Source organism: Macrotis lagotis, chromosome 1 (assembly GCF_037893015.1).
Source record: "Macrotis lagotis isolate mMagLag1 chromosome 1, bilby.v1.9.chrom.fasta, whole genome shotgun sequence".
Classification (NCBI taxonomy): domain Eukaryota; kingdom Metazoa; phylum Chordata; class Mammalia; order Peramelemorphia; family Peramelidae; genus Macrotis; species Macrotis lagotis.
In genome coordinates this window covers 592,949,217-592,972,319 of record NC_133658.1, presented here as the reverse complement: position 1 = coordinate 592,972,319, position 23,103 = coordinate 592,949,217, and the positions used below count along the sequence as shown (strand labels likewise).

Below are 23,103 nucleotides of genomic sequence, written 5' to 3'. Positions count from 1 at the left end.
GTGGTACAAGTGGTCAAAGTTCAAGTTTAACAATTCATGAGAAGTAGCCAAAATTCAGATTTCTTCAAACATGCTCTATGGTACAGATATTTTTACAAAGAAATCCTAGGGCATCTAGGTGGTGCAATGGATAGAGCACTGGCTTTGAAGTCAGGAGGACAGGGGTCCTCAGACTCTTGACTCTTACTAGTTGTGTGACCTTGGGCAAGTCACTTAACCTTATTGCCTAATATCCAAGGCCATCTCTAGTCATCCTGATTCATATCTGGCCACTGGATCCAGATGCTTTGAAGAAGATAGTAAGGCTGATGACTTAGCACAGGACCTCTCACTCAAATTCAATTAATATGCTTGTATGGCATCATCTCCCCTGATGTCACAGCCTTTTTGGAAAATGAAGGACAAAAAAAATTCTTATAAAGAAATTCTAAGAGGTGGAGGTTGAGGGAGGGGATTGAGGAGTGTATTTCTAGCCTAAGGGAAGATCTATGCATTAGGGACTGATGAATAAAGGGTTAGTTGCAAGAAAGAGCAGGAAGGCCAATTTGGCTGGATTATAAAGTTCATAAAAAAAAACAATTAGTAATGCTGGAAAAGTAGACCTAGGTAATAAAGGGATTTAAAAGCAAAACAGAACAGTCCTATTTGACCTTAGAGGTAAAAAGAACCATGGTCATTTACTCAGAAAGGGAAGTAACATGGTCAGTTGCATACTTTAGGAATATCAATTCAATAACTGTAAAAAGTAGATGGCAAAGATTTGGGGTTGAGAGACAGAAAGGTTGCTATGAGGGCCCAAATCAGAGACTTGTAAGCAGAGAATGAGAAGAAGAATACAATTTAGAAGTGAAAATAATAATTTGTGATAATTCATATATCTTAAGGTGATAGTGCTTATGAAAAGCACTTTTAAAATAGTATCTCCCATTTTATCTCTTAATAGTCCAGACAGGTAGATGCTGTAATTATCACCATTTTATAGATGAAGAAATTGAGGCAGGTGTAGGTTAAGGATTTGTACAAGCTCACACAATTAAGTGGTTGAGTCAGGAACTGACCTCAGGTCTTCCTGACTGATCTAGAGCTCTCTTCTTTGAGCCACCAATGATCAAGCTGAGAAGAGTTGGAAGCAGAATGATATGTAAGATTCCCTAAAAGGAGGCATCAAGGATGACTGCAAAGTTGTAAACCTGTGTGACAACAGGAATGGTAGTGTTTTGGGCACAAATAAAGAATTTAATAAAGACAGATGAATTTTAATTAGAACTCAGCAGACATTCATAAAATACTTCACAGAGTTACCAAATTTCAGAAGGACCTCAGTGGCCACTTGGTTCATTCTATAACTGTAAAAGAATGTGCTCTGTAACATACCAGGCAAGGGGTAGTCCACCTCTGCATGAAGACTTTAGGAAAGGGGAACACACTAGAGTTATCATTCCATTTTTAGATGTAATTGCTATGAAGTTTTTTTCTGTCATCAAACTTAAAATTGGCTTTTGGCAGCTTTCTGTTCCTAATTCTATTCTCTGTAACTGATGATGATGATAATAATGATGATGATATTAAATCCAGTCCCTCTTTTAGGTAACAGATTTTAGAATACTTATAGACAGCTATCATTTTCTCTCCCAAGTCTTCTCTTCCCAAGACTTCCCCTACCACTTCCTTAAGCAGTCCTTATACTACATGTACATGAGACTGATTATCATCTTGCTTACTTTCCTATTTTTCTTATGACTCTTTAACTTTTCAATGAGCTTCCTAAAATTTGTTTCATTAGAGGTGAACACAATGTTGCAAAGTTAGTCTGACTAGAGCAGTATATAACAAGAGTATCACTTTATTAGTCCGGAATTCTTAGTGTAAACTCAGATTGTATCACACTTCTTGAGAGTCACTTATTGTGTGCTGAACACTGTGGAGGATGCAAAAAAAAAAATCCAGACCATGGATTTCAAGAACTATTTTGGGATATAAAACATTTGCACATGAAATAGCAAGAAATAAAAAAGGCATAATCAATCAGATGTGAGATGACATGGTTTAGATAGTCTAATAGAAAAAAGGAGAGATTAGTGTTTACTAATTTGCTTTCACTGACCCTGAGTCATTATCTATTTGCAACATTTTTAGTGAGATCATCTCAGCTCATGTCAATCTTGTGGCTTTCTCTGAAGACACACTTTTTACCTTAAAACAGAGGAGGAAGCTAACTAAAGATAAGAACAGCAGAACCTCAAAAAACATTTCAAAAAAAAGCCCAAACCCCAAATCAAACAAACAAAAACCCCAAAGACTATAGTGCACGATTGCAGGATTGCTAACCAATACCATCTTCCAACCTCTTCATTTTATAGTAGGATGAGTATATACATATATTTATACAACCATCTGTCCACTATTAGAATGATAGCTTGTTTCATTTTAAATGGAAGTTGTTTCATTGCAAAAATCGGTGTCTTCCTCATCTTAGCACAGTGCTTGGTACATTGTAATTGTTCAATAAATGCTTGTTAATTGATGGGTGAATGGATAGATGCAGCTGACAATCTTTGGATGCCTGGAAGAATACCCTAAATCCATAATTATGCTCTGATTTGGGTTTTATTGACTAATGGGAGACAAGACTATTTTATTTGGTAAAAATTATTTGCTGTTTCACTATATTCTATAGAGTTACAGTAGAAAAAACAAGACCTAGGGTGAACAGATATTGATTTGAAATCTAGCTTTACAACCAACTAGTAATGAAATGATGGGGAAATGAGCCTAATTTCACTCAGTTTCCTCATTTTTAAAAAGAAATGATGGAGTAAATGATCACTAAGTTTCCTTCCAGCTTTAACTTTCCATGATGCTATGGAATTCAATTCTATTAATGGGAAGGGACCTGTGAAATAACAGTGTTTAAAAAGAAGGCTGTCAAGAACAACAAGCTGAATAAAAATAAATAAACAAAAACACAGACAAGCAGTAAACAGAAAGGCATCATGGTGTGGTCAAAATGGAATGGTAAGAGATCTGCTGAAATTTAGGATCTACTATTCACCTCTTATATAACATTAAGCAAGTTACTTTATCCCTTGAGACTCATTTATAAAATGATGTGGCTAGGTTCAATACTTGCTAGAATCACTTCCAGTCCTTCCATGAGACTTTGAAAGTATTATCCAGGATAGACTTGTTTACATAAGGATCTAAACTAAAAAAGTAATACTAATGGAAAAGACTGACAAACAAAACAAAACAAATAGCTGCTGATAGCATCAAGAGCCCAAAGCCTGTCAGTGTCTAAAAGGGGTAACAGTGGCAGATATGAATTTTTATATTTTAGGGGAAGGATAGGGATCTTCAAATAAATCTTCTACATTTTCTTTTTAAAGATAAATGTTTTAAAAATAAACATCTGCAGCCCAGATGGATGGCAAGAGCAAGTTTCCTTATCTTAGGCATCATCACAAATAACACCCAGAGAAATGGCTTTTCAAGCATCCTAAAAGAATCCTTTTCACTTTGAAGAGCAACAAAGATTATAAATCACTGTCTTAAAGATAAAGGGGTTACTGCATGGCTATAAATGTAGGTAAGCTCACTGAAGGGAGACAGTTCTACTCCTTTATCCAGACATTATTGTTTGTCCTTCATTTTTTTTAGGTTTTTTTAAGGCAAATTGTGGTAAAATGGCTTGCCTAAGGCCACACAGCTAGGTAATTACTAAATGTCTGAGGCTGGATTTGAACTCAGGTACTCCTAACTCCAGGGCTGGTGCTCTATCCACTGTGCCACCTAGCTGCCCCTTGTCCTTCATTCTGGAAGAGGACAAATGACATGACAAGAGTGATGTCTTAATTTACTGGTGTGGATTCAGGAAGGTCTCATTTTATGCAGTGAACACTTGCTTTCAATCTATTCACCATTCAAATTCTTTAATTGCATTTCAGAGGTTTGCTATTTAAATGAAAGCCCTTCCCCTAAGCCCTTTCATAAAGTAAACAATCTTTTCTTCCTCAAAGAATCTACTTAAAAATTTAGATTTTGCTATATTAGGCAAATATGCCTGAAAGGTTCTAGCATCATTAAAAGTTAGAAGGATTTAGAATTCCTTAATTCAATTTAATTTGATGCTAGTTTTCTATAATACATTAGGAATATGGGCATTTTTGAGGCAGTATATAGAGAAATCATCTGCTAGTCAATTGTTAAGGAGAAGCAACTAATAAGTACTGAATTCTATACTTTTTGATGTACAGGGAACATAAAAGGTCCCATATTTACCAAATATTTGAAGTAGCACTTTTATGTAGTAATAAACAACTGGAAACAAAGTGGATGCTTTTCGACTGTGTAATAGTTAAAAACTGTGATATATGAAAATAATATAATACTCTAGAATTTAAGAAATGGTAGAGATGGCGAATATAAAGAAGCACTGAAAAATTTATGTGAACTAATGCAAAGTGAAGCAATCAGAAACAGAAATAGTATGTATATGAACTACGATAATGTAAATGGAAAGAATGACAACAAAACAAAATAAATTCCATGATAATTATAGTGGTCAAATATGACCCATTTGCAATCATCTTTTTTATTATACTATGCTATAGAAATACTTATTTTGTCCAGAAATAAAATAAACTTTAGAAAAAGATATAAAAATGAACTTCACTGGGGTGGCTAGGTGTCACAGTGGATGGAGCACCAGCCTATAGTCAGGAGGGCATGAGTTCAAATGGGGCCTCAGACTCTTAATAATTACCTAGCTGGGGTGGCTCGGTGGCACAGTGGATAAAGCACTGGCCCTGCAGTCAGGAGTACCTGGGTTCAAATCCGGTCTCAGACACTTAATAATTACTTAGCTGTGTGGCCTTGGGCAAGCCACTTAACCCCATTTGCCTTGCAAAAATCTAAAAAAATAGTAATTACCTAGCTGTGTGACCTTGGGCAAGTCACTTAACCACATTGCCTTTCAAAAAACCCCAAAAATTCACTTCCCTTTTTCCTTTGCAGGGGTGGGGAATTTGAGCTTGGAAGACAACAAAAATGTTTGTCTTAATTGAATTTTTAGTTAATTTTATTGGACTGTTTTTTATGTATAGTATTTTTTTTTGTATTTTGGTCCAGGACAATGTCCTTATTGATATAGCAAAACCCCTAACAATGAATCTACTCATACTAATACAGATCTGTTCTTTTTTTGTTGCTTATAGTCTTAGAGAGTTACTGGAGGTCATTGTGAGGTTACGTGACATGGCCAGGATCATATAATTGTATTTGACCAAATTTGGATTTGAACTCAGGTCTAACTGACGTTAAAAATGATTATATTCACTCTACACATTGTGGTAATAAATTAAAATGAGGGAACTCGAATTTGTTCCTCTTCTAGAGAAAAAGAGGTTTGGAAATATACCTTTAGAAACCATGGAAAGATTTAAAAGAACTGTTGCAGAATCAAATAAACAGAATCAGCTGAACATTGTGCACAGTATCAGCAACATTGTATAATGTTTAACTATTAGACTCTACTTCTCTGAATACAATGATCTAAGACAGTTCTAAAAGACTCATGATGGAAAATTCTATCCACATTCAGAAAAAGAACTATGGAATCAGAATGTAGATCAAAGCATACTATTTTCATTTCGTTTGTTTTTTGGTGGTTTTCCTCTTTAGTGATCTTTCCTCCTGTTCTTTCTCTTCTTTCACAATTTGACTAATATGAAAATATATTTAACATGATTATACATTTACATCTATATCAGATTGTTTGTTGTTTTGAGGAGGTGGGGTGGGCAAGGAGGATGGGAAGAATGGAGAAACATCTGAAATTCAAAGTATTTCAAAAATTGAATGTTAAAACTATAGTTACACATAATAGGAAGAAATAAAATTCTATTTATGAAAAAATATACCTTTTGACTTGGCAAAGCATTTCACAGAGTAATAGTCTTCTAAAGAAAAGATTATTTTGGGGAGGATTTCTCAGGATTGGGAAACCCTCAACCTTAAACACATATAGATGTTGCAAACATACATGTTAGAGCCATGCTTTTTCATACTACATGTAACCCACACAACTTAATCCTCTTGTTTTCTACTTAGAATACCTCCCCACACAGCACAGGAAATTTTATGGATTTTTCCAAACACAACTGTTAATTATCACATTTGCCCTGCCCCCTCACACTTTATAATCTTCTCTAATTAAAAAAAAAGGTTTTGCAAAGCTTATCTGTTAGAAGTACAAAAGAGTCATTTTTTTTCTGCCCAAGTAGCTCATAATGTAACAGAAAAACTGTCAGAAAAAATAGACTTAATAATGGTAAAAACCTCGGCCTGGCATACATCTATCATAAAGCAATCTTCCAGAAATCTTGAAAACCTTCATTAAATTTCCTGTCTTGCCCCTGACAGTTATAAAGTGCTAACAATATTACTCATGATGCAAGTGTCTTTAGAAATATCTTATCATTTTTTCTTCATAAACCTTTTTCTTTCTATTCCTTTCTTTTTCTTTTAATGCCTGCCAGAGAGTAGGGAACATTCCCATTTTCTTCTAGTATACCCCTTGGCAGGAACTGAGAAGACAGTCAATGGTGGACTCTTCAATCACTGAGGTGACTGAGCAAATCAACAATCATAAATTACAATTCGTGAAAATAATGTTATTTTCCATTTAATTTCTATAGTTCTTTCAAAAATTATGCCAAATCCCTCTTCTCAATTACCCAAACCCCCAGTGAAGATCTAAGATCACTATCCTAAATTTTGCCTGATTTCTTTTTCATCAAAATCTACTATGGAGGGGCTGCTAGGTGGTGCAGTGAATAGAGCACTGGCCTTGGAGTCAGGAGTACCTGGGTTCAAATTCAACCTCAGACACTTAGTAATTCCCTATCCATGTGGCCTTGGGCAAGCCACTTAACTCTACTGCCTTGAAAAAAAATCTAAAAAAGATCTACTATGGAAAACAGCAAGCTGCTTCCTGTGGGCCACTAAGAACAGAAGAGCTCAGACTTTTTGGCCCATGAGTCATTCCACTGGAACAAAAGATTCCATGAACTCTAGACTCATCTCTTTACCAGACTTTATATTACTTCTATTCTTCCCCTAGATGAGAGAGAGAGAGAGAGAGAGAGAGAGAGAGAGAGAGAGAGAGAGAGAGAGAGAGAGAGAATAATAGTACATATGAGAAACCAAAGAAGAGATAATCTAAGATAAATCAGGCTCTAAAGGAAATCAACACATTGGTCAATAGAAGGATGCTCAAAAACTTTCAGGGTATATGACAATTCCATCTTATTTGCTGATTAAAACATTAACCCTTATTTTTATAAGGCAATTGGTTTTTGGAAGCTCATAATTCTCAGGCTGAGATGAAAAGTAAGCCAATCTGAATAACCCTCTCAGCAGGGTGACCTACCTGCAAAAGGAACCGGGGCATCCTTATCCAGGGCAACAAGAGGAGGATCCAAAATGACAGTATCATTGTTCTCAGTTATGACTCCATGGTATGAGGTTTCAATCCATGGTTTGTGTTTGTTGACTGGAAAACAGAATCAAAATGCAACAGGGTAAGTTGAATAATCTCTGTTAGTAGTTCATTCTAACATATGTCAGAATCCATAAAGGTAGATAAATGCAATTCAGCAATTAATAACATGCCTTGAATATAAGTTATGTGTCACAACTAAACTAGTTCATAACCAGGAAATCAGCAGCAGTTCTAGTAACTATTCCTTCAAATAATTGTTAAGGGATTTTGGGGGGGGTGTATTTTAATGTTTCTTGAATCTAAATCAAATTTATATGGATGTTGTATATTCATCTGACAGTTTCTATAACTCTAACTGATTCATTCAAATGCAAACTTTTTAGTCATTTACAAACATAAATTTAATATTTAGTATAATATAATTCCTGAGTGCATAACTTCATTACTTTTAGCTGAACTGGAGAGAGTTGGTCACAGTTAATCCATGGCTTCCATAAAATAAAAAAATCCAGGCCATTACTTAGAGCAAAACAAATGGGTATTATTCAAAACATGAATCACTCACCAAGCATTTATTAAATACCTATATGAGTCAAGCATTATGATAGGTACTAGGAACCCAAAAAGTACCAAGTCTTTGTCTCATGGAGCTTACCTTCAATCAGAAAAGATGGCATGCACCTATGTAATTATATATATACATATATATATATATATGTATATATATAAAAGGAGTTATTTTAAAGAAAAAAGGTACTAGAAGTTGTGCATAGTGAGTAGAATTTGGGAAAGACATTGTTTCTAAAATGATGCTTGAGTTTATTCTTGAAAGCTATATGATAACCCACAGAGCAAAGGGGAGAAACAAGTACACATCAGGCATGGTGAATAGTGAGATGGAAGAGGGAGTAAGAAGTGTGAGGAATAGGTGTCCTGAAGAGTGAGGAAGAGAAATAGGAGAAAAATATAAAAAAACAGAAAAGAAAGGGAGAGGCCAGATTAAAAAGGGCTTCTTACACCACATTAAATGTTTATATTTTATTCTACTCACAATAGGGAGCCACTAGATTTGATTAAGTAGGGAAATAATATAGTCAAACCTGAGCTTTAGGAAAATAATTTCAGTCATTGTGTGAGTTATATTAAAGTGAGAAGAAAATTTAAAAGGAGTACATCTGGTCCTGGCTCCAAGATCTCCAACATATGGTTTTGTGAATCTTTCTTGACTTTGGACCTGATGTTGCCTCTAAATTCAAACAATACTTCTAGAGGTGCAGAAGATGCTTGCTTGATAACAGGTGAATGCCTGACTTTGATCTCATGTCTGTAGAGCAGCTTTTAGCTAGGAATCCAGGATTGTAGTCAGATTCCACAAATTCTTTTTCCTATTTGTCTTTTTTAGACTATGGACTGGGACTCACACTTCAGTCATAATGAGAGGATTTAGGGTAGGAAAGGATTTTGGGGATCATCTAGTCCCACTGATGGTAAATATGCCTCTTGTCTCTTGGCAGGGGGTATAGAATAAGGAATATATTTTCAGACACAGCTAATGGAATGATTTGCTTTGTACATACACTCACATATACCCATATAAATACATACATACACAAAACATACACACATTATATACATATATATGTATTATATATATATGTATATTACAAAGGAGGGTCCATGGGGAGATGACAAATAAGATTAGTAAATACTGGGAAATAAAAGTATGTAAAATAAAAGAAAAACATTAATAAAGGATTTAAAGAGAAAAAAAGCAAAAGATCATCTAATCTAAGTCCCTTGTTTTACATATGGATAATAAACTGAAGAGAGGTAAAATATTATTAATATTTTGTGTCCAATGGATAATAAGTAGCAGAGATGAAATGAAGTTGGGATAATCTCTTTCAAAGCCGTGTTCTATACATTACACTTTGATGTGTCATATATATATTAGTGCTCTGAATTTTCAAATACACTAAGAAGTCGTTAGGCTTTAGTTTAAGGAAAACCTGCCTTAGTGTCAGGAAGACCTGAACTCAAGTTCCCTCTCTAAAAGGTATCAGCTGTTTGACCCTAGGCAAATCATTTAACCCCTATGTCCCAAGTAAATTTATAAGCCAATATGTTGCAGAGAAGTTATAGATATCATATATATCTGTGTATATATACACATGTACACACATATGCACATACATATACATACATATATAAAGAAATAGAATGAGAGAGACTATATAATATCTATATTGTATTTACATATATACATACACATATAGATGGATGCATGGGTGAATGATTGTATGTACATGCATGCAACATAATATGCAATTAATAATTTATTTGTAAGATGACAACAGGGCATAACTTTTCATCATTTGTTTATGGTACTCAAGGTTCCCTCTCTCAATGCTGCTATCTACATTGAAAGTTAGTGCTTCTAAGAAAGAGCCCCATATATAGTATATATTTCTGTCTTTGTCTTTCTATCTCTGGCTCTCTGTCTTTCTGTCTTTGGCTCTCTCTCTCTCTCTCTCTCTCTCTCTCTCTCTCTCTCTCTCTCTCTCTCTCTGGCTCTCTCTGTCTTATCATTTATTTTTTAAGTTCCAAATTTTCTCCCTCCCTCACTCTAGCCCCCACTTTGATTCCTGTTAAATATTACATGATCTCTTAATTATACTATTGCCAACTCTACAATTCAGCACCTTGTACAGATACTGTAAAAGAATTAGTCAAATATCTTTCTAAAATTCAAACACAACCATACCAAATTCCCAAGTCATTTCCTTCATCAATTAGTATCTGCCAAAAAAGAAAGTAGAATTTGGAATGACTATTTTAATGAACCCATCCTAGTTTGTAGTAATTATCTGTTTCTGATGCCACACCAAATAATTCAAGGATTGAGATTTTTCAGTACATTGGTATCTATATTTGTAGAAATATCTCTAAAGTCTTATCTGATAGTTCTAGTTGCAAACTGTTTACAAATGTAAGTCTGTTTCCCCAAAAGAGCTAAATATTTTCAGATAATTATAATGTTCTGATATATTAAAGCCAACAAATCTTGCCCTTCTATTATTTAAAACATTATATTATTTCCTTCTTACTTTTACAACTTTATTTCATGTTACTTCTTTTCATCAGCTCTCCACTTCAGGAAAAAACAATAACTAACTATATTCCTTGATCTCATCTTGCTCTCTCATGCTGCTTTTCATATCCATGGTCCACATCTAATATATACACCTTTGCATTATATCATCTGGCAAAATCCTATTCTTCCTTCAAGACTAAGTGCTATCTTCATCATGAATTCTCATAACATCTAAAAATGATTTCATTCTACTCAAATTTTGATAGAATACTTTATAGTTCTCCTTTTTATTGCTTATATAACTTGAACAGTGTACATGTCATATTCCACAAAGTAGACAACAAGATTTTTGAGGATTAGCATAGTGCTTTGTACATTGTAAATATTTAATAATTATTGATTTTTTTAAATGAAATTAAATTATCTTTTTTGTATACCATTGTTTCTCTAGTCACAATGCACACTGATAACTTGAACTGATCATGAACAAAATCTCTGGCTCATAAAGTAAGAGGAATAGAGAGGGCTGAGGGCACTCAGAGCAGTCAAGGGAAATTTCTGTTGAATCAGGCAGGAATTTCATGGATGTGTCTACCTGACTTGAATGTAACTAGTCAAATCAATGAATATAAGTTCAGAAAAAGGAACAGATTTTTGACACAAAGCAGACATGGCCTCATTTCAGGGCTTCTACTTCTATATCTATCTCTTATTGCTTTTCATTTGCTATTCATGGGAATCTCTTTTGAACAATCTGAGTTTCAATCAAGTTTGTATTAGTCTACTTTCTTGAAAAACAGAAGAAGGAACATTATCAAATGTGTCTGGTAATAATGTAAAGCTAAACTGTTAAGAGAGGGGGACCCTCATAATCTTTTTCTTGCATCCCTACAATATCAATCACAGGATTGGGCATAGAGAATATTCTTTAGGAAGAGTCAATTGGAATTGATTTTTGCTGACATCTAGAATTGTACAAGGGATGGAAGGCATGGATAGGTTTTAATATTGATGGAACTGTCAACATTGGATCATAGACTCATTTGAATATTTGAATCCAGAATTCCCACAAAAAATGATTCTAGAAACTTTCCAAATCCAATTGCCATAGGTTCATGAGAATGTAAACTTTTGTTTTTCCTTCCTATTCTCAGTCCCAAGTACAAAGCCTAGGATACAATAGTCACTAGAGAAATGCTTATTAAATGAATGGAATGTGATATTCCATAGATATAGTTGTATTGATATTACAACTTAAAACAAAAACAGTAACGAACCAGACATGGAATAGAATTTACTGAAAGTTACCCATAAGAAAGAGATCTTGAGACATAAACAAAGCCAAGAAGTCACCTGCTAAGCCATTATTTTGCTTTGCTTTTCTTGCTAAAGAAGGAGACATTAAAATAGTGCTCTGAACTTTCAAATACACTAATAAGTCTTTAGGTTTTACTTTAAGGAAATAATTATCAACATTATTGTTCTTGGGATTCCCTAGGAAAGGGCAAATGATTGCATTTGCCTGATTCATACACACACACAGACAAACACAGTCTTCTAGTTTTGATGGTGTGATCCATATAGACAAAAGGCAAGATGTACTTTTACAATAGCTAATCACAAATCAGCATCACAGGATAGGAATTCAGAGGTCAATTCCAAACTGAAGTTAAAGAACCTTCTTTACAAAATATCATCAAGCCTTTGAACTCATGTTAAGGGAAAACCACCACCTTCTGTGCCATTCTTGGATAACTTGATGTTTAAGATTTCTCTCTTGTATCTGTCTTAAATTAGCTATTTCATAACTTTGAGTCAATTACTTCTAATTCTATCTTCTGGAGTTAAAACGAATATATTCAATACCTTTCTCATAACAGCCCTTCCCAAAGTACTCTCCTCACCTTACTCATTTCAATTACAGTTATTGTGTCCAAGGAAGGTTTCCCCCAACCTCTTAAGCAATCCTGATATAAATGTGATTAGACTCCTCATCATCTTATGTGCCTTCTCTCTTTTCTTTATTATCTTAGAGTTCTTCCTTTATAGTTCTCCTTTTTATTGCTTATATAACTTGAACAGTGTACATGTCATATTCCACAAAGTAGACAACAAGATTTTTGAGGATTAGCATAGTGCTTTGTACATTGTAAATATTTAATAATTATTGATTTTTTTAAATGAAATTAAATTATCTTTTTTGTATACCATTGTTTCTCTAGTCACAATGCGCACTGATAACTTGAACTGATCATGAACAAAATCTCTGGCTCACAAAGTAAGAGGAATAGAGAGGTAGCTAGGTCTGAATACAATACTGCCAATGTGATTTAATCATTACACAAAGAACCAGAGTACCAGGATATGGGAATTTTTGCCCATATTTTGCCCAATTTCTTATCACTTTATCTCTCTGAATGCAACATAAGATTGTGTCAGTTTCCTTGGTTGCCATATGTAGCTGATTCATAGTGATCTTGCAATACAATAAATGAAGAAAGAAAACAAAATTTATTAAGTACCTACTCTGTGCCAGTCACTGTGCCAAGTACTTTGCAAATGCCTCATTTGATTCTCTCAATAACCCTTAAAGGTAGGTATACTATTATTCTCATTTTATAGTTGAGGAAACAGTTGACTTCTCTGAAATACCTGACACTGTGGCCAACGTATCATTCTTGATAGTCATGCTTACATGAAGTTATCTCCTTTTTCCCTTTCTACCTCCCTGTTTCTTCTTAATCTTTTTCATTGGATTATCTACTTCAAACCACCCTCTAAATGTATGTTCTTCAAGCTTCTGATGACAGAATTCTACAGCAATATGATATAGTACATTTTGGGTTAGAGGACTTGAATTCCAGTCTTCACCCTTCTAGCTGTGACATATCTTTGGATCTTACCTTCCTCATGTATAAAATGAGAATATTGGACTAAGCAATAACTTAGACCCTTTCTATTTCTAAATCTTTTCCAGGAAAACTGAAGTGAAGAAGAGGAAAAGCAGTAAAAGTTTAATTCAGGGCTTCCTTAAGTTCATGGAGTTTGGGGGTAGAATCAGAAACCTGAAGAGGAAATAAATCGATGTGGACTGAACAGTGACTATATAGTCAAAAGATTTCATCTTGAATCCTGACTTCATGATTGATTAGATGTAAGATCATTGGCAAATCATTTAAGTGTTCTTAAGGTTTTTTTTCCTCACTTTTGAATAGTCATAGTAATGCCTCCCTAAACAGAATATGGTAAGCACTCAATACAGTAATATATGTACTTGTTCTTTTTAGACTGTGAATTACCATACACAAAAACAAGTTATTATTAAGGATGAATATCCCTAACTAGGTCCTTGTCTGGATCCTGCTTTAAAGTCTATGTTCCATAGGTTAATCATCAAAGGAAGAAGACTGGACACCATACTTAGTGCTTTTCATTTTGCTTATTTTTCAAAAAAAAATTTTGATGAGGTAGTGTGGTTAAGTGACTTGCCCATGGTCACACAGCTAGTAAGCATCATGTGTCTGAGGCTGGATTTGAACTCAGGTCCTCCTGACCTGTGTCACCTAGCTACTCCTACATAAATGTTTGAAAACTTTCTCAGAGGACACAGATGCACTTCTTCTCACTTGTTTTATTTGTGGTAAGCACAATGATGAAATACTTGGCACAAGGAGGAACATGTGTTAAATTGTTTTCTCAGTTCTTCTGGTAGCTATGCCCTCTTTCTACACCTTCCTGGAGCACAGAAACTGGTTTTCCCATTACAGGTCTGAATTGGGCATCAGGGCTGTCAATACTTTTGGGCTTTTGGAACTGTGCTGCATGATGGACTCTAGAAGAATGATAACCACATTCTATATTTTCACTCTACTTTTTAGAATGATTTATGAGCCACCTGCATAAATGCTATGTAAATAATGGCCAATTGCTAGGGCAAGATAATAAATCTCTTTCTTTCCCAAATCCTCACCTCCAATATACTTAGGGGTCAATCTGTTAACAATATATATGGAAGAGCCCACCAGGTCCACAAAAAATGTTTCAGATTCATTTCCTGCTCAAAAAACATACAATGATATTCCATTACCTTACATTCAAGGTCTCCACAAAATAACCCATTTACTATTCCATCCTTTTCTTCCCCTGTTCTTCAACACAAATTTCTTCTTTAACCAGATTGTCCTTACCTTGTGCATTCTTATCCACCTTTCTTTGATTATTCATGTCTGGCATAACTTTCTTCTATCTTTTGTCTCAACTTCAAGGTCCCATTCAAATCCTAACTTTTTTTTTATGAAGGCACTACTAATAATTGAGATATTTGAAAGCAGGCAGTATATTTTATTTAATTTGAGTGTCTTCCCTAGTTCTTAGCATAGAGATCTGTAAGTCTTCACTAACTTTTAGTATAAGATTCGAAGTTTATTGTGAGAGTATTTTAAGTTAAAGCTCTGATAAAATGAGATTGGCCCATTTGCTTTTCGCCATTCAGGACATTTTATCTTCACTTGAGATTATAACACAGTAGGCATTTAATAAATACTTGTTGACTGATTTGTAGGTCTGTGAAGTTCAGTAACTAACCCCTATTAGCTAAGCATAAGTTCAAGATTCCCTAGCTAAATGAATGAATAGAAAAGTTAGTCATTAAGTGCTTAATAAGAATAAAACATGCTGTATATGGAATACAAACAGAAGTGCAAGATAGTCTCTACCCTAAAGGAGATCACATTATAATAGTTAAGGAAACTCACATAGGAGGTCAGATAGAAAGGTTCCATAGTCCTTTAACTTCACTTTCACAATTAAAATGTTACACTTACCTTATTTTTAACCATTTGACAAGGTCTAGGAATTTGGTGTTAATTAATTTGGTGTAATTTGGTGCTGGGGGAAGCTAGGTGGCTCATTGAATAGAGCCATAGACTCTTCTCAGGGTCACAGGTAATCACTCTAGGGAATCTGTGAAGCATTTGTTTATTTGGAAACCTGTCAGCCATAGTTGGAATTCCCTCTCCCTTCAAATTACTTATATTCTTATGAGCCTCATGCATATTTCTGGGACTTCTAACTAGTCTTCATTGATTTCAGGAACAAATCTGCCTTAGGGATGTTACTGTAGGTTGAAAGCTTTGAGAAAAATGACAAGGACTAATGGGTTATTACTTATCCTTCTTGTGACATTTGCACTGAGAGTTATGAATCACATGAAAATGCATAGTGGGAAGAAGAAATACAAATTAGTCCAAGATAAGAGAACTGTTGTTCCTTTTCTAATGTCCTTGGGATTAAAATTTCAAGTTACCTGTCCTTCTAATTCACTGCTTTATCTACAAATGTTGTTTTTTGTTTACTTATACATGCACAATCATGGTGCAGTTTATAAGAAAGTAAACATATGTGCTCTAGCTCACAGTTCAGCAAACTAATGCATTAGAGTATCCCCTGGTCTTATGAATCAAGGCAAATAGCTGGGTAGGAGCCATAGATTTTCCAGTATCAAATTGAATTTCTTTTGCTCCTCCCTTTTTCACAGAGAGGTTTTCTATGGATGCTGCCAATCAAAAATACAGAGCCTAAAACAGCAGAAACTGTTTTATTAAAATTATCTTTTATTTATTTTTTTCATATTATTAGAACAGTCTTGTGAAAGTAAACAACCCCCCCACAAATATAGAGAAACTTCAAGAAAAATAAACTGAGAGTAAAAAAGTGTGCTTAAGTTTGAATTCAGATATCATCAGCTCTGTCTTTAAGATGGATAGCCTTCTTTATAATAAGTCCATCAGAGAAAATGTTTCAACATTTTCCAGGCCAATTGTTTTTCCAATGAAATATCTCACATTTTCTTCTAGCTTTCATTCTTTGGGTTGTGTTTTATTGTTCTTGATTTATCACAAAGTCATCAACTTCCCTTACCTCCATTTTACATTTGAAGGACTTATTTTCTTCAGAGAGTTTTTGAATTCTTTTTTTCCCACAACTGGTCAATTCTACTTTTTAAGGCATTCTTCTCCTCATTGCCCTTTGGACTGCTCCCTTATGGTTGCTATTGCTAGTTGTATTTCCCTTCATCCTATTCTGCCCCTCCTCCATTTATTCTATGTTCTCTATTTTCTCTCTTCTTTCACTTCATCCCTCCTCAAAAGTGTGTTCTGACTACCCTCTCCTATGATCTTCCCTTTATTCTATCACCTGCACTCCCTCCCCTTCCCCTGTCCCCTTTTATCCATCCCTTTTCTCTCCTGTTTTCTTCTAGGGTAAGCTAGATTTCTATACCCTATGACTGTATATGTTATTTCCTCTTTAGGCCTTCAGATGAAAGTGAAGGCTCACTCATTTCCCCCTCACCTTTTCCCCTTCCATTTCATTGCAAAAGCTTTTTCTTAACTCTTTTATGTGAAAAACATTGTCCCATTCTACCTCTGCTTTCCCTTTCTCCCATTACATTCCTTTCTTGCCTATTAACTTCACTTTTATAATATACTGTATCTTTATATTCAGTTCCTTCCTGTGCCTTGTCTATATATATGCTCCTTCTAACTGCCCTAATAAATGAGGTTCATGTGAGTTATTAGTATCATCTTCATGCAGGAATACACACAGTTGAATATCATTAAATCCCTCATAATTTGTCCTTCCCATTTACATTCTCTATGCTTCACTTGAGTCCTATACTTGAAGATCAAACTTTCTGTTTAGTTCTAGTTGTTTCATCAGGAATGTCTGAAAGACCCCTATGTCATCAAATGTCGTCTTTTCCCCTGAACGAGGATATTCAGTTTTGCTGGGTAGTTGATTCTCCATGGTAATTCAATCTCTTTTGCTTTCCAGAATATAATATTCTAAGCCCTATGAGCCCTTAAAGTAGAAGATGCTAAATCTTGTGTTATCCCAACTGTAACTCCACAATATTTGAATTGTTTCTTTCTGGTTGCTTGTAATATTTTCTTCTTGACTTGGGAGTTCTGGAATTTGGCTATAATATTCCTAGAAGCTTTTGTTTTGAGATCTCGTTCAGAAGGTGATTAGGAGATTTCCTCAATTTCTATTTTACTCTCTGCTTCTAAGTTATTGCAGCAATTTTCCGGGAGAATTTCTTGAAAAATGAAGTCTAGGCTCTTTTCCTGTCATGACTTTCAGGTAACCTCATAATTTTTAAATTTTCTGTCCTGCATCTGTTTTCCAGGTCAATTATTTTTCCAATGAAATATCTCAAAATTTCTTCTAGCTTTCATTCTTTGGGTTTTGTTTTATTGTTCTTGATTTATCACAAAGTCATCAACTTCTCTTACCTCCATTTTACATTTGAAAGACTTATTTTCTTCAGAGAGATTTTGCATTCTTTTTTTCCCACAAGTGGTCAATTCTACTTTTTAAGGCATTCTTCTCCTCATTGCCCTTTTGGACTGCTTTTCCATTTGACCTAAACTGATTTTTAAGATTTTATTTTCTTCAGTAATTTTTTTGTAATTCCTTCACCAAGCTACTGACTTGGTTTTTATGATTTTCCTGGATTGCTCTTCATTTCTCTTCCCAATTTTTCCATTATCTCTCTTATGTGACTTTCAAAAATCATTTTTGAGCTTTTCCATAACCTCAGACCAATTCATATTTTTTGGAGTCTTTGGATACAGAAGTTTTGACTTTGTCATCTTCTGAGTGTGTGTTTTGATCCTCCATGGGACCAAAGCAAATTGTCACTGGTCAGATATTTTTTCATCTGTTGTTTGCTCATTTCCCCTGCCTATGACTTGATTTTAATTCTTTGTTAATATGAGGCTCTACTTCCAAGGTAGAGGACACACTGTCCAAGTTTTTGAGGGTTTTTGCTGCTGTTTTCAGAGACACCCCCCTTCTTGGGACCTCAATTCCTTCAAGGTCTTATGAGAGGCTCTGACTGCTCTCCTGGTCTGTGGTCTAGGCTGTGGATGACTACAAGCACTTCCCTCTGCCCTGAAACTGTGAGGAGAGTCCTAGCTCTGCTATGACAGTAAAAATCCTTTGTCCTGAGCCTGGGGCCCAGACTGTAACCTGGATCTGAGCCCAGGAAAAGTCACAGAATCCTTCCTCATGGATGGATAGCTGAGAGATCTCTGCCATCTCCCCCAACTCCCTTACCATAAATGGGCTGAGCACTCTGGAACAAGCTGCTTAGTTGCTCCACAGATCTGCTCCTGGTCCCTCTGCAGAGTCTGCACTGAGATCTCTGCTGAACTGGGCTTCATGTTCAGTCTGGTACAGCAAAGTTTTCCAGCTGTCCTTCCCAATTATCCTTGCCAATTCCTGGGCTTAGAGGTCTGGAAATAGCCCTGCTGCCACAGACCCAGGCACCCCCAGGGAATCAGGCACCACAGGGACTGCTCCTGGATGATTGGAACTGGTTTGCTCCAGCCAGTGTGGCCCCGATGCTCTGTGCCCCTTTCCAACCCCAGTGTAATAGAAACTTCCTATGGATCTTCCAACATATCTTGGGCCAGAAAATTATTTCATTCAGTCTTCCTGTGGGTTCTGCCACTCTAGAATTTGTTTAGAGTCATAATTTAAATGAATTTGAAGTGGTCTAGGGGAGAGCTTCCAGGAATTCATGCCTTCACTCTACCATCTTGACTCCACCTCCAACAGAAACTCTTTTGTAGACAAATATGTCATTTAGAACCTGCTATCTGGATGTCTGGGGGAAGAGAGGAGGAGACAGGTAGTATAGTGGATAGAATTTTTTACCTGGTGCCAGGAAGACTCATCTTCCTGAATTCAAATATGTTCTCAACATACATTCTAGCTGTGTGGCCCTGAACAAGATAATAATTCTGTTTGCCTCAGTTTTTTCACCTGTAAAATTAAGTGGGGAAGAAAACAGCAAACTATTCCAACATCTCTGCCAAGAAAACACCAAATGGTGTCCCAAAGAGTCAGATGTGATAGAAACAACTGAGTAACAGCTACTTCAACAGCAAAATCTGAATGTGTAAAGGAATCAATTGCCACTAGAACAAGGTTTATACATACATACATAGGCATAACATGTGGCCACCTACAGAAGTAATTCCAGGGACTTTGGCCAGAGTCCCTGATCTAAAATACCTGAAATACCACCATTAAGAAAGTCATTTCTTTGATTCTTAATGGTCCAACTGAATGGAAATAACCTTAGAAGAAGCATTTTAAATTGATATCAGTTTTACCTAAATAAAAATAATGCCCAATATGATACTGAGCACGAGCCACTATGGAAATGGAAAAAGAAATAGGTCAGAGTATAGATATTGAGCTGAGGAGGAGGGAGAAAAGGGAAGGATTAAAGGAAGGATTAAGGATATACCATATATAAACTTCTGTAATTTCACAATTGTGTCATTTACTGGTCCTTCGTCACTTTCAAGATGATTTTAGAAAGGAAAAAAAAATTGGAAGAGTGTGGCCTCCTAGAACCTGTTCTTTCCTGCATTTATTTTCCAGGTAATACATAAAATGATGGATCAGAGTCACATCATTCTGACAGAAATCCTATTCCTCTTTTCTGAATGTAGATTTTTCTCTGAAACCAGGATTCAGGGCCAAGGTTCTTGAGACTGAAACCAAATAAAAACTGTTACAAAATCCTGGGTTTTTCCCAATATGACTGATTATCTGACATACCGTCATTGTATCTAATCTGATAGCCTTATTATGTTCAGACTTTATAAAATAGCATTTGGACCGAAATGAGGGACTTGAGGAGGAGGAATCCATGTGTTTTGACTATTTCTAACATTCTGGTCTAGCCTTTTCATCTTCAACTGTGTCTACTTCTCTAACTAGAGGTGGTAAAATGTTCTACTGGTCCAATTTTTTAAGGGAAGGAGTACCCACCTGAAGAGAAAAGCAAAGTGTCTCAACCACTCACTTCAAAGTCTGGTGAAATCTAGAATTTTTTTTTACATTTAATCTAGAGGAAAAAGGAATGACCGCAGGTATTGCTTACGTTCATTCAATTAATATTTATTGTGGATCCAGCCTTATGCCAGACGATGTGACCTATTACATGAAGCTATTTGAAAGGAAGCAACAGTGGAGAGCTCTAACTTTGGAGATAGTGAACCTGGTTTTGACACCCTAGTCTACCTCTTGTGTGACTATAGAAGAAAATAAACAAAAGCTTACTGAATTGATGATGATTGACTGTATGTCTAGCTCAAACTTCCAAAGGCCCCAAAACAACTCCTTAAGCGTTTCTTCCGGCCACCAAGAGATGCCCTTCTTTCTGAAGTTCAATACTGGTTAAGTCATTTAATCTGTCTCAGACTCACTTTCCTCTGGTGCAAAATGTAGATAATAACAAGACCTTCCTCAAAGTTATTGGGAGTATCAAATGAAATAATATATGTAAAGCATTCTAAAAGCCTTAAAGCACCGTGAATATTCATTATTATCATTTCAGGAACTAAAAAGTTAGAAGTTTGAAATTTTAAAATTGTCTTTCCATTCAGTCTCCACACTTCAGTTTATTAGATTCTTTTAAAATTCATCACATAAGAAGCTTTTAGGTGAGGAATACGCTTTACCAATGCAAAAATAGAATCTATTTGCATCTTATAGTCTTCAAGATTTTTCAGAGGGCATAGAAGTGGTTGGGATACTCACTCAGGGTCATTCAACAAACACCAATTAGAGGCAGAGACTTGAATCAAGTTTAGTTATTTCTTATTGCATTTTGGCTAATCTATTATCCTCCATCCCTTCTTCACAGACAAACTTTTGACTTTTTCTTTCCAAGAATTTCCTCTCATTTTAAGCTCTGATTAGTTTACATTTTATTTTCAATCTATTCTATATTCTATTTGAGATAATTTTCTTCTAGCACATCCATTCTCAAGACCTAGGCAATAATCAATGTACTGGCAATGGCCTTTTCTCTATTATCTGTCTTCTTCCTTCAACATTTCAATCTCTGGTAATAGCTGCCTTTTGTTTGCTTGTTTGTTTCCTTTCATATAGAAAAATATCAACATGATATTTCCTTTCCATTTTAAGATAAATTAAGGTTTGCTACCAACTGAGTTTTTAAAAGTAAGATTGAATATTTTTCCTGAAATATAGGTTTCTTTTCAAAATATTATTATTTTAAAAATGGTTTTTGGATTAACATTGGGAATGCAGCAGGAATATGATACATCTGAAAAATTTTCCTTCCTGTTCACGGCCTGTAACCTAAGCTAGAGTCCCCTTATATCTCATGATCCAGGTTCCTAAACTTCATGATCATTTGTTCCTTATTATATGGAAGAGAAGCCCAAGAAAAGGGTAGGACATAGAATCCTGACTGGAATAAACATGTCTAGGTTGCATTTTCTTCCAGTAGTTCTATAGCCTAGGTCTTGAGAATGAATGTGCTAGAAGAAAAGAAAATTATCTTGCAGAGATATATAGAATGGATTGAAAAGAATAAAACATAAACTAGTCAGAGATTAAAATGAGATGAAATTCTTGTAAAAAGAAAAAAGTCAAAAGTTTGTCGGTAGAGAAGAGATGGAGAAGAATAAATTAACCAAAATGCAATAAGAAATAACTAATAGCTCTTCCTACAGAATCAGTTTAGAAACAAATGGAAGGAACATAGGAATCTCATCTCTGGAACTTAGTATATATAATTCACAGCAATAACATGGCGGAAGGCAAACATAGCAGGTAAGCAGAGCCAGCTTTAGGAAGTCAGAACAGGTGGCTGCCTATGCAGTATAATTTCAGGAGGAATCAGAAAAACTCCCTGAACAAGAATGTCTTGTATACCACTATTACTTAAACTTTACATTTTATTATTATAGATTTACTCTTTTAAATAATGTTTTTCCTAACAAATCTGAATGTACCTGGGAAATATCTTTTGAAGCCACTATCAACCATTGGCCCCAGAGACAAGATTAGTTTGACAGATCTGTTCCAAATTGAAGCTGACAGGTGGATTTGAAAAAAAAGGGAAAGAGGATAAAATAGTCAAAAACATGGAGACAGGGTAGATCTTGGGCACCCCCTGGATAGCATTATAGTATGATGGCATTTGGAGGAGGAGGGGAAAGAGGAAATTAAGGACCCCAATGTTAAACTTTTCCCACTTCACATTTTGAGTGATGGTCAGTTGGTGATAACATAGTAAACACTGAGCACAAAGCCAAAGGCAAGTTTAAGGAATCTGAGCTGAGAACTCATGAAGGTGGTAAAACAGTACTTACTGCCTTCATAATTTTATCAGCTAGCAGCTATGGTTGTGGGAGAGAAAGTGAGAGCATCAGCAAAAAAGGGGAATACTGTTGATTTGCTGTCCTCTTGCATCCTTTAATGCCATTCTCTCCATGAAGTCTTCCCTTTAACCCCACTGGTATCTTCCCCCTCCCCCATGCAGGGACTTTTCCTTGGTACTATTCACCTCTAAGGGTCACTGGGTGTGCCAACCTTAAGGAGGAAAAGATTTATTTTTCTGGAGGTCCTCCTGGCATGACCTCTTGGACATAACTTCTAGTAAGCATTTTTG

At 35.4% G+C, this 23,103-nt stretch overlaps 1 protein-coding gene across 1 annotated transcript in view; it reads right to left on the bottom strand.

The window, feature by feature from the left end:
* The window catches only part of CLSTN2 (calsyntenin 2), a 987,453-nt gene that overhangs the window by 558,279 nt on the left and 406,071 nt on the right, over positions 1-23,103 (bottom strand). Inside the window, exon 6 of the mRNA XM_074211649.1 lies at positions 7,430-7,552. Within this exon, the coding sequence (XP_074067750.1) occupies positions 7,430-7,552 (123 nt within the window). The remainder of the gene's footprint in view (positions 1-7,429; positions 7,553-23,103) is intronic.